We start from the raw sequence: 10,425 nt of genomic DNA on the forward strand, positions 1-10,425 counted from the left end.
TCGATTTTCCTGATCGTGACGCGATAGGACTTTAGGCGAGAGAGTTAATTTTCGAATTCGTGGAAAATCGGAAAATCGAAATTTCCAAAGTCGCTGTAAAAAAATCTGAAAAAATTTGAGAGTATTTCTTGACTAATTTTAAGATATTTTTGTTCTTAGAAATTTTTCACTAAACTTGATAGTTTTGGAGGAAAAAATTCGTCAAGTTTAAAAAAAAAATTTTTCCTTTCGAACGCCATTTTGTGTTCGCCATTTTGAATTTCGGAAAAAATCCAACGGCATTTGAAAGAAAAGACATCTATAACACCGATAACAGTGTTTCCAATGGTGTGTGCAAACTTTTTCCATTTCAAAATATACTTTTTTTAGAAAAAAAAACGCGAAAAATTTGTGAATTTTCCGGAAAACCGGCCTATAACGTTTCCGGCTTACAATTTAGGTAAATTTTGTGAACGGCCTTCGAAAGAGGAGGTCAAAATCTACAAGATTTGATGCTTGATAAATTTTTCATACGATTTTTTCATTAAAAGATATGAGGAAGAAAGTTAAGAAAAAATTTGTGTTATTTGGGAGGAAAAGGATTAATGTGATGTCCATAGTAGACATAAATTACATTTCTAAACTTGTTAAAAAATCGAGCGAGTAAGCTCTCATCATGGTACACGATGTCAATGTAGTTTAGTTTAAGAATATAACATCAATTTTAGTGCTGTGATATGGAAACCATCCTATTTACTCATCTCTGTACTTCAAATGAGCTGGATAATGTTGATTGTACACGTATCTTGGTAGTGCTACAAAATATGTATTATTAAAAACTAGGTTTATTTTAATATATTTTTATAACGGTACATACTGTACCTCTCTCTCTCTCTCTCTCTCTCTCTCTCTCTCTCTCTCTCTCTCTCTCTCCCTCTCTCTCTCTCCCTCTCTCTCCCTCTCTCTCTCTCTCTCTCCCTCTCTCTCTCTCTCTTTCCCTTTCTCTCTCACTGTGGTTACTTGCACTTGGCCAAACGCACTTGCATTTTGGATAAATGATTTTATATAAAATCTTTACCACTTACTGCAAGAGGACGAATAAGCAATCGATTCTTTTTGGTATCGCTCTAAAGTGTAAAGTCAGCTATTTTAGGCCTATACCTACATCTACAAACATTGATTTTTAAATTAATATAAAGTAATTCGAACGCAAAAATATCATAACGATGTCTTTCGGCTATGAATTTCTTCATCGCCAATAAAAACGTGTTTTATATGGGTACCACATACGGACATCAGTATTTGGCTCAACGATTTTGATCATAGTTCCACTATTAATGTCAGTTTGTGCTTCGTGGAAGCTTGTTGGGGATAGCATTCGAAGGCATTCTTCGATGTTTGTTTGCCTTCCGTTAATCTTGGAATCGCTACTGATAGTGCTTTTATCATCTGTGCGATTTATGGCAAAAACTGTTACAATCAAATGGAAAATTCTTTTAGAATTATTTTGCAACATCCAGTCAAGTTCATAGCTACACGTCTAGTAAGTGCCTTGTAGCGAAGTGGTAAATTTACATTGGCATACACTTAGATGTATTTTATTTAGCCTGCTAATTGAATGATATTATTTAGATTAATTATCCTACCGGCCTTTGCGATAGGTGCTACTATGGTGATCAGTTACAGTTACAACAAACGTACTCTATACTGAAATTTACCGAGTCACTTTGATCACTTAATTTAAATATAATCTTGATTTGAGTGCAGTCAAACTTCATTACAAACTATGTGGATTTCGATTGAATATCGAACGACATTTGAGTTGATTACAACAAACTATGCAAAAATTGCGGATTACCCAATGTCTTAAGAATACAGTGCGTTCGGCTATACTAATGAAAAAATAAGACGATATTATTGATGGTGGCGAGCCGACAGCTAAATGCAGTCCTGCGAGCGAGCTGCAATAATTGCAGCGAGATATTGCCTGCAAAGCCAGACGTAGTGCACACACACACGCGTGCGCGCGCGCTTGCACACACACGCGCGCATATACGCTAGTTGCTGAGAGCGCGGGCTGCGGATTGGATTGGATCGGGCGCCGCGTCAGCAATACAAACACTCGAGGGCCGCCGCCGTCGGCTCGCGCGGATGTGGGTCGCTCGCCCTTTTTCCCTCTCGCTACTGTTTCCAGCCTCGAAATTACGCGCTCTTTTTTCAGAATCGATCTCGCCGGCCGCCAACGCTTTCAAATCCCCGGGCTATTGTATTGATTTTCGACCTGCCCATAACCTCCCCCCATCACCACCGGTAGTGCCATTTTTATTTGCTTTTTTTCAAGTGTTATTCAACATTGCAATTTTTTTTAGCCAGCTCTTCGGATGCTATTCGCTTTAAAGTACTTTGTTCGAAATTGGTTTATCGTTACGGCAATACGTAGGCTATTGCACTAAAAAAATTGCAGATTTTTATTAAATGATAGCAAATTTTAGTTCGATTGCGCAGAAAGCTCTTGTAAAACAATGTGATAGTTATTTGAAAAAAAGTTTTAAAAATAATAATTTTTGAAAGCTAAAAATATCAGACTATTTCATTTCGGTATACTGATATTAAATGTTATCCGAATAACTCCAATACCATTCTTTGAACGCTGCACTGAAACAATTAATTATTCTCTAAATTATTATTCTTTTTTCAGTTTATATAACACGATAGAAACTAAATTGCGAACGAGTTAAAAGGCACAATTAAAAAAATATATAAAATGTCCAAAAGATAATCGCTAATGTTTTTTACCGAAATTAAAAAAATTTAGAAACAAAATTTATACATATTTTAACTGAATTATTACTTTCATTCGAATAACAACATTGCATGAAAAGCTATAAAGTTGTAAAATAATGTGGATATAACTTTCATGATGATGAGTAAGCAAATGTTTACAGATATGCAGATATTTGCATAATATTGCAATAAAACTGTCTAAACCGGTTATACGCTTAAGAAGTTTTATAGTTTGCTTTAAATAAAAATTGATAAAAATTTGTTATTAATAACGATCAGTTGAATTTAGCAACATTTTATTGCTTAGCATATATTCGAAAAATTTTGAATTAAGTATATAAGTTTTCGAGGTTTTTCTGAAATATTTTTACAAAAGTATAGATATTTTCTTTTTTGGGATTAAAAATTAATCGATTCCTTCTTTTTTATTTATGATGGATGCAGTCGTTCTATAAATATTCGTTGATTATTTATAATTTTGATATTAAAGCCAAGTAATAATAAAGAATATATCTATTCATTGCATACTGTTCAAAAATTATTGGTCAGACGATAATGTCCTACATTTTTTATTTGATTTCTTTCAATGAAAGCAACAGAACTATTATTGTGAAGGATTATTTGCAATACCAGTTTTTGTGTTAGCTTTTTGCTCATTTTGGCATGTGATGAGCTTGAAGATAAAAAAATTGGAATATAAATACAAGACTATGTCGGGACAGGTATCGCAGTCTTGCTTTGCCTTTGACGAAGTTCGCTTAGTAAGATTCTAAAAGTAAGTTTGGAAAATTGGCATAATTGTTTACAACTTTCTAAAAATTTATCAAAATATTTGCGTATTATTTTTCAAGCAATTGGAATGAATATTAATTTTATTTATTCGTTGACTTTATTTATTTAGAATTTCAAAAAACAACAATGAAATGGAATAATTATTTATTAATGTGTACGTAATACTTATTACAGAAGATGGAAAAGATGAATTTTGTGATCTTATTTCTGAGCGCCACAGTTACAACTCAGGCAACGGTGATAAAGCATCTGGAGCGAGAATGGAACATGACTCTTAATGACCTGACAATAAGAGATGCACCTGTTGGTAAACACAACACATTTCCGTATGCAAAATGCAGTTTAGCGACGGGAAACGAGCGCAACTGTACAGTGGTTCTTGAATCTTTCCATCCAGAGGGAATAGTTTACAAAAACAAGTGTTTCACTCGGTTCTACACTGATAAGGGGAGCGAAGGCGTGAATATGCTGCAAATGCGGGCGGTAAAAAATGGCAAAGTTGTGTTCACTTACGTGGACATACAAGCTCTATCTAAATATGGAGGAACTGCATACTTGGTATTTCGTGTGCTGGACACCTTGACTTGCAAGTACCACGAAGGCAAAGTATTTGTCAACATGACCGAGAGAGAACGCGAAACCGAAAAAGTGCAAAGCGAAGAACTTTATCTAACAAATGTATTGACGCGCGAAGACGGCAGTATTGACGCTTTTCTTATTTTTCAAAATTTGTGCGACGGCGGCGCTCGCTGCAAGGTGTCGTTTGACGCGAACGGCGAGTTACTTGGAAAACCGGTTTCTTACTTGTCGAAAGACGTATACTACGATGACGTCAAGGTCTACGCGGAGGCCTATGACACAACTCACACCGCGAAAGACTTCTTCGCCGTGATAAATAGATACAAAGCTTCAATTATTCATCGCAATCGAGGAAATGAGCGCAACGAGCTCGAGTTGATCCACGTAAAAGCTGATGGCAAAGAGAAAGGATTGTTACACCTTCAACAAGAGGAGCCACTGATAGCTGACGTGGATATTGATTACCACGGGGACCTTTCGATTTGCTGGGCGAAACGAGATAACAAAGATGTGACCACAGTTAAGTGCCGGCATTACAAGAACAATACGACAGACTTGCACGAACAATCCTATGAATTTGAATTGCCTCACGTCATCAAGACCTTGAAAGTTCGGCGCACAGTGCATTCTGAAGCACCGATTTCGGCATTACTTATTCTAACAGATGAATGCGAACATGAATCCTGCAATTACTATTTAAGGCTTCTCTCGTTAAATACCAACTACAATGATTCCAGCTCTAGACTGCTTCGTTATAATAGTCACAATATGGAAATTACTGGATTAAATTGTCCCGGAAAAAGTAAGGAAGTAAGCATTACTCCTACTTGGAATTATGATGGCTTGAATGTTTGTGTATCTTTGACTTGTCAACGAGCTGTATACTTTGAAAGCCACTATCGAACAGTACACAAACTTATTAGACAGTGTTTTTCAATGAAGTATTTAGATCGAGCGTATTTTGATTGATGCAATAGCTATGCTTACATTTAAATATATTTAGATAATTCGGTTCTGAAAATAGCTTTTCTAATATAACGAAGATTTATACCTTTTATACCTTCAACGTCATTTAATTTATTCATAAGGACCATTCATTGAAATAGTATCATTCGAAAGTTGTCGAAACGAATAATCGTATAAATTACATGGAAACATACACAGGAATAATAAAAACATTAGCGTAGACAAGTTCCCTTATATAAATACTTGACAACAAAAACGCTTGCATATTTATCATTATTCTATCATCATCACGAAATAAAGTTCATGCGTGCATATTTTTAAACGGTTCACAAAATATTAAAATAATTGGAAAATTTTTAATTTTATTATTCTTTTTACCGAATTACTCCCACAATTACGTCTTAACTGTATTATATATTATTATTATATTTGTACTTACACTTTTTGTGAAAATTATAATTTACTAACATGGAAACTTGTTTTATAAAACGTTTCTCTCATAACACAATAAACTAAGCGTTATAGATTATGAAGTATAATTATTAAGTAAAATAAAATAAAAAAATTAAGTAAATAAATAAAATGAAAATTAAACAGATATGCAGTCTAAAATCTGACACGATCAACAGTTTAATAACAATTATGATGTAATCTAATAAAAATAATTATTTTGTTCTTTGATACTTGTAGGACTGTGAATATTTTGCTAACAATGTAATCAATGAAATGATAACAATGCTAGAAATGCTAAAAGCTTTTTATTCTGGTATGTTATTATACATACATACATTGTAGTTATTAATACAAGTGATGCAAATAATTTTCAAGGCATGCTATAAATCACTTGTTATTTGAAACGATACTATTATTTTGTGTGTGTTGTGTGTGTGTGTGTATATATGTGTACATAACATTATTTAATATGTATTTGATAAAAAGTATAGTACCATTTCAATGAGAAAGTTTGAAAATTATTTGCATCACTTATATGGCATAACTACAATGTATTTCTTGATAAAATGTGGTATTTTTAAAAATGACATTTTTTGGTACTACACTTATCATTCGCATTTATACTGAAACTTACTTTATCACAAACGCATGGCGCGATGTTCTATTTATTAATCGTTGCTATGTACAAATCATGTTAAGCAATAGTAGTCTCATCTTGCACGCTGACTATCTTTGAAAATTATTTGCATCACTTATATTGCATAACTACAATGTATTTCTTGATAAAATGTGGTACTTTTAAAAATGACATTTTCTTTTACTACACTTATCATTTGCATTTATACTGAAACTTACTTTATCACAAACGCATGGCGCGATGTTCTATTTATTAATCGTTGCTATGTACAAATCATGTTAAGCAATAGTAGTCTCATCTTGCACGCTGACTATCTTTGACCAATTCTTCAACTCTGGTAAGTGAATACATTTTCAAAAAATGAATAAAATTATAAGTTCCGTTTGAATCGGATCGAAAAAAATATTAATAGCTTCCAAAATCTAAATATAAAAATTATGTTCTATTAAAAACAATACTTTCATTAGAAATTAGTTATAATTTATTATAATTTTTTTATCTACAATATAGCTTTAAAATGACAACATGCAAAGAGGAAGTTCGTTCTATTTTCCTATTCAGTATAATATTCTGTACAACTACATCTACTGTGATACATTTTGAACGTGAATGGAACGTAACATCAAGTGATCTTATCGGCGAAGACGAAACGCTTGGCAAAGATAACATTGCTGCGTATGCTAAATGTAACGATATTTCAAAGACGGAACGAGAATGCATATTAGTTTACGAATTTCTCCACCCTATGGGTTTTATTTTTAAAAACAAATGTTACGCCAGCTTTCGTCATAATAAAGGTATTGAAAATTTGGATATGATGAAAATACGAGCAGCATCGAAAGGAAAAATAGTAATGTCATACGTTAGCGATCAAGAAAAAGAAGTGGCAAAGTGGGCAACTATATACAGAGTTATTGATACTTCTACGTGTACGTATTATGAAAGTAAAGTATTATTTAATATAACTCAGTTAAGTGAACAGTTAGGAAACAAATATTGGGAGGGAAATGTTTTTATTAATGACGATGAAACATTTGACACATTCTTGGCTCAAAAAAATTTATGCGACGGTGCAAGATGTAGAGTGACCTTTGGTTCTGATGGTAAAATGATCCGTGACCCAGTCTCTTATCTACCCACTGAGTCACTTCCTAGAGACATTCAAATGTTTCCTCTTGTGAAGACTTCGAAATATGATGAATATTTCGCTGTGGTGAAAGAACAGGCCAGACCAAAATTAAATTCCAATCAGCATAATGGACCGACAGGTTTGAAGTTGTTGCACGTAAGAGCTTATTCTACATCTCCGGAAACTATATTAGATTTGAGTAATGTATCAACTTTTGACGTTGATAATTCGCAAGGAGTTTTAACTGTTTGCTGGTCAAGGAGTAAAAGTAAAAATATCACGACCATCGAATGCCATCAATATAATGTTAATAACGAGAAGACGGTCAGTGCTTCTTTTGAATTGCCATATCCTCTGAAAACATTACAAGTTAAAAATACGTGGGCTGGCGAAGAGTTTTTACTTTTGACTGAGGAGTGTGAAAACGATTTGTGCGAAAACGATGGTCATTTTTACATTAGAGCTATAAATCGTCGTAAACCACAAAGTGGTAAAATGGAAATTTTTGACTTACACTGTTCTGGAAATAAAAAAAAAATTAGTATTTCTTTTTTCAATAGAAAATCGATAGAAGATAAAATTTGTATTTCCTTGTCCTGTCAACGTTTTGTAAGAATTGAACCTACGATATCTTACAATAACATCAAACTTTTTCGGCAATGTTTTTTAACCAAATACATCAATGAAGCTTTTTAACAACATTTATGTTTAAATTTAATATAATTGCATAACATAATTTCGCTGTATCATTTTTCCAATATAAATTTATTTATTTACAACTTCCAGAAAAAGTACACACTTGCATGCTTGAAAAAGAATAACTTACTTAAAGTTCGCAATAGTAAATTGATGAAAATCCTAATCATATTTTTCATAATTTGAAAATAGTAAATTTGTGAAATGTTCTTTTTGTATACTATCATAGAGTTTTGTACATTATTAATTAATTAAATATATTACAAAAATAGTACACATTGAACCATCTCTTGAGGAAAGAATTTAATTCAAATGTGCCCGTCCATACATCTTAGAGTTTATCGCGCTTCCAGCTAATTACGAATCTGTCTTCTCACCGCTTCGAGTAATTTGGAAGTTTGTTGAGATTATTAGAACAATATCGGTGATATGATTACCTCGAACTGCTATAAAGCTCAGAGAACCAAAGGAGCCAACTATGTCAATCCAAAATTAATAAAAAGTGGTGTACCTAGAAGCAGCGCTATAATGTCACCTAACAGCACGCTACGTTTCATTTTCATATTTTCTAAGGCGTTTACCTCATATGTGTATTTTAATCTTCATTTGAGATAATTTCAATTTCATATTTCATAATATATCTTACATTTTCGCTTCAAACATTCCAATTTCACGTGATAAAATTTTCGGACGGGACCCCTTTAATCTTCGGTATTTCTTAGAATCTATGCAAAACTTTATTATAGAAAAACCAGCAATAATAAAATAAAAATTAACAAAAGTAATTTACTTTTTTTATGAGTATTTCATCTTTTCTCATCTCGTTTATTGGTTTACGAACGGAGAATTTATCTCATCAATTTCCTAATTGGAATTTTTCGTCAATTCTTTTGAATTGTAAGATTTTATCTCAACTTTTTATTAATGACAATTAAAACGCGGTGAATATAATATTTCAAAAGATATTTTGATAAAGAACTGAGTTATTCAAAACATTAGTTATAGCAAGCTACATTCAGTAAAACCCTAAAATTTGAACATTTTTATTCTTTGCAATATATATTTTTCCAAAATTTCATCAAACTTCAGCTCTACGAGATATGCGCTCTTTTAAATGGCGGTAAAGTGACAATTATAAATTAATAAATAATGTATCACTTATGGCTACAAAGAAAACCTAAGATTATATGGAAATTATGAAGATATGATTCATTATACTCGTAATCAGTATTAATTCACAATTGAGAATCTACTGAAATGAATATTTATTGAGTTGTTAGGTGACATAAATTATTATTTGCATGCATTTTTAGATTTAAACAAAGTGTCGATAATCTATTGGGGAATATATTGAGATAAATAATTTTTAGAAATTTAACGTATATATTATAAAAAATATTTAATAATATCTATCACATGATCAAAAATGAGAGTTATGTCATTTTGATCTCATGAAAAGTTCAATGCAATTAAAAATTCTTAAACATGTTTTCCAATAGAGCCACATTTTTCAGCTTACTCTTCCAAATCATAACATCCTTAAAATAAAATAAAGTTGAAATTAATTCAAATACATTAAAATGTGAACAAGTGTCATTCATATATTGTTATCATTACTTGTTAAGAAGCTATTATATTGTTTGCAACCCAAATTATAGCTTGCGGAGCTGTATCTTTTGATAAATCACACTCGGATGGAATATTCTTATGGTATATTGCTTTGTTAACGTCAGATCGATAATTTTATGGGATTCCGTCGAAAAATAGTCTAACGTTATTTTAAACAGATTCTATAGATTAACATCTCTTATACGTTGTTTATACTACTAGTCATATGGTATATATCACTTATGCTATGAAATCATATTTACAGAGGCTATATTCCATGTACTATGAAAATGAAAGTAACAAAATTATTTTTCCATATCTGTAGTATAAATTTCTCTATCTATGTATACATTGAATTCATATTAGGGAACTATGTCGTAAATATGTATTAACCAACTGTATTTAACATTAATAGATTATTTTTATAGGCAACTATGAGTAGAGTATCTATGAATGTTCGTAAATCAATGAGAGATAATTATTGATTCATTCAGCAATTGATTGATAAATATGTAAAATTATAACTAAATATTCCTTTACCTTAATTTCTAAAACTTTATAACTATACTATTTATCGTAGAATATTGGATGAGACGCCTCGATAAGCAGTCCCTCTAAAATTATTAAGCCAACCGTCGTAACTGTCCAGTTGGCATCTGTCAATGAAACTATTGAAAATCATAAGCTATAGCTTATATTACAGAATCATAAATTTTAAACAATCATGCAAATTTAAAAGAAGATTTTCCGTTAACTTTTATTATAAATTTTGAGATTCCAAATGAATAAAAATACGTACTAC

The 10,425-nt window shown here is 31.8% G+C and overlaps 2 protein-coding genes across 3 annotated transcripts; both read left to right on the forward strand.

Moving 5' to 3' along the window:
• The first annotated feature begins 3,500 nt into the window (after positions 1 to 3,500).
• Positions 3,501 to 5,627, forward strand: LOC131673469 (uncharacterized). Its single transcript, XM_058951488.1, has 2 exons — positions 3,501 to 3,538; positions 3,730 to 5,627. Exon 2 carries the CDS (start codon positions 3,733 to 3,735, stop codon positions 5,101 to 5,103), a length of 1,371 nt encoding a protein of 456 aa, XP_058807471.1. The 5' UTR covers positions 3,501 to 3,538; positions 3,730 to 3,732; the 3' UTR covers positions 5,104 to 5,627.
• A 174-nt stretch (positions 5,628 to 5,801) lies between these two features.
• LOC131673470 (uncharacterized) lies at positions 5,802 to 8,662 on the forward strand. 2 transcript variants are annotated; one of them, XM_058951490.1, is made up of 3 exons: positions 5,802 to 6,527; positions 6,701 to 7,475; positions 7,555 to 7,632. In XM_058951490.1, exons 2-3 carry the CDS (start codon positions 6,708 to 6,710, stop codon positions 7,561 to 7,563), a joined length of 777 nt encoding a protein of 258 aa, XP_058807473.1. In that variant the 5' UTR covers positions 5,802 to 6,527; positions 6,701 to 6,707; the 3' UTR covers positions 7,564 to 7,632. The 2 variants fall into 2 exon arrangements, with proteins under 2 accessions (XP_058807473.1, XP_058807472.1); XM_058951489.1 differs by having other exon boundaries at positions 6,701 to 8,662.
• The last annotated feature ends 1,763 nt before the right edge of the window (positions 8,663 to 10,425 follow it).

Source organism: Phymastichus coffea, unplaced genomic scaffold (assembly GCF_024137745.1).
Source record: "Phymastichus coffea isolate CEN01 unplaced genomic scaffold, Cenicafe_Pcof_1.1 PCOF00179, whole genome shotgun sequence".
Taxonomy (NCBI): domain Eukaryota; kingdom Metazoa; phylum Arthropoda; class Insecta; order Hymenoptera; family Eulophidae; genus Phymastichus; species Phymastichus coffea.

What these genes read in the sequence shown, in the direction of transcription:
- LOC131673469 (XM_058951488.1), top strand. Translation starts at nt 3,733, where the DNA reads ATGGAAAAGATGAATTTTGTGATCTTATTTCTGAGCGCCACAGTTACA.
- LOC131673470 (XM_058951489.1), top strand. Translation starts at nt 6,708, where the DNA reads ATGACAACATGCAAAGAGGAAGTTCGTTCTATTTTCCTATTCAGTATA.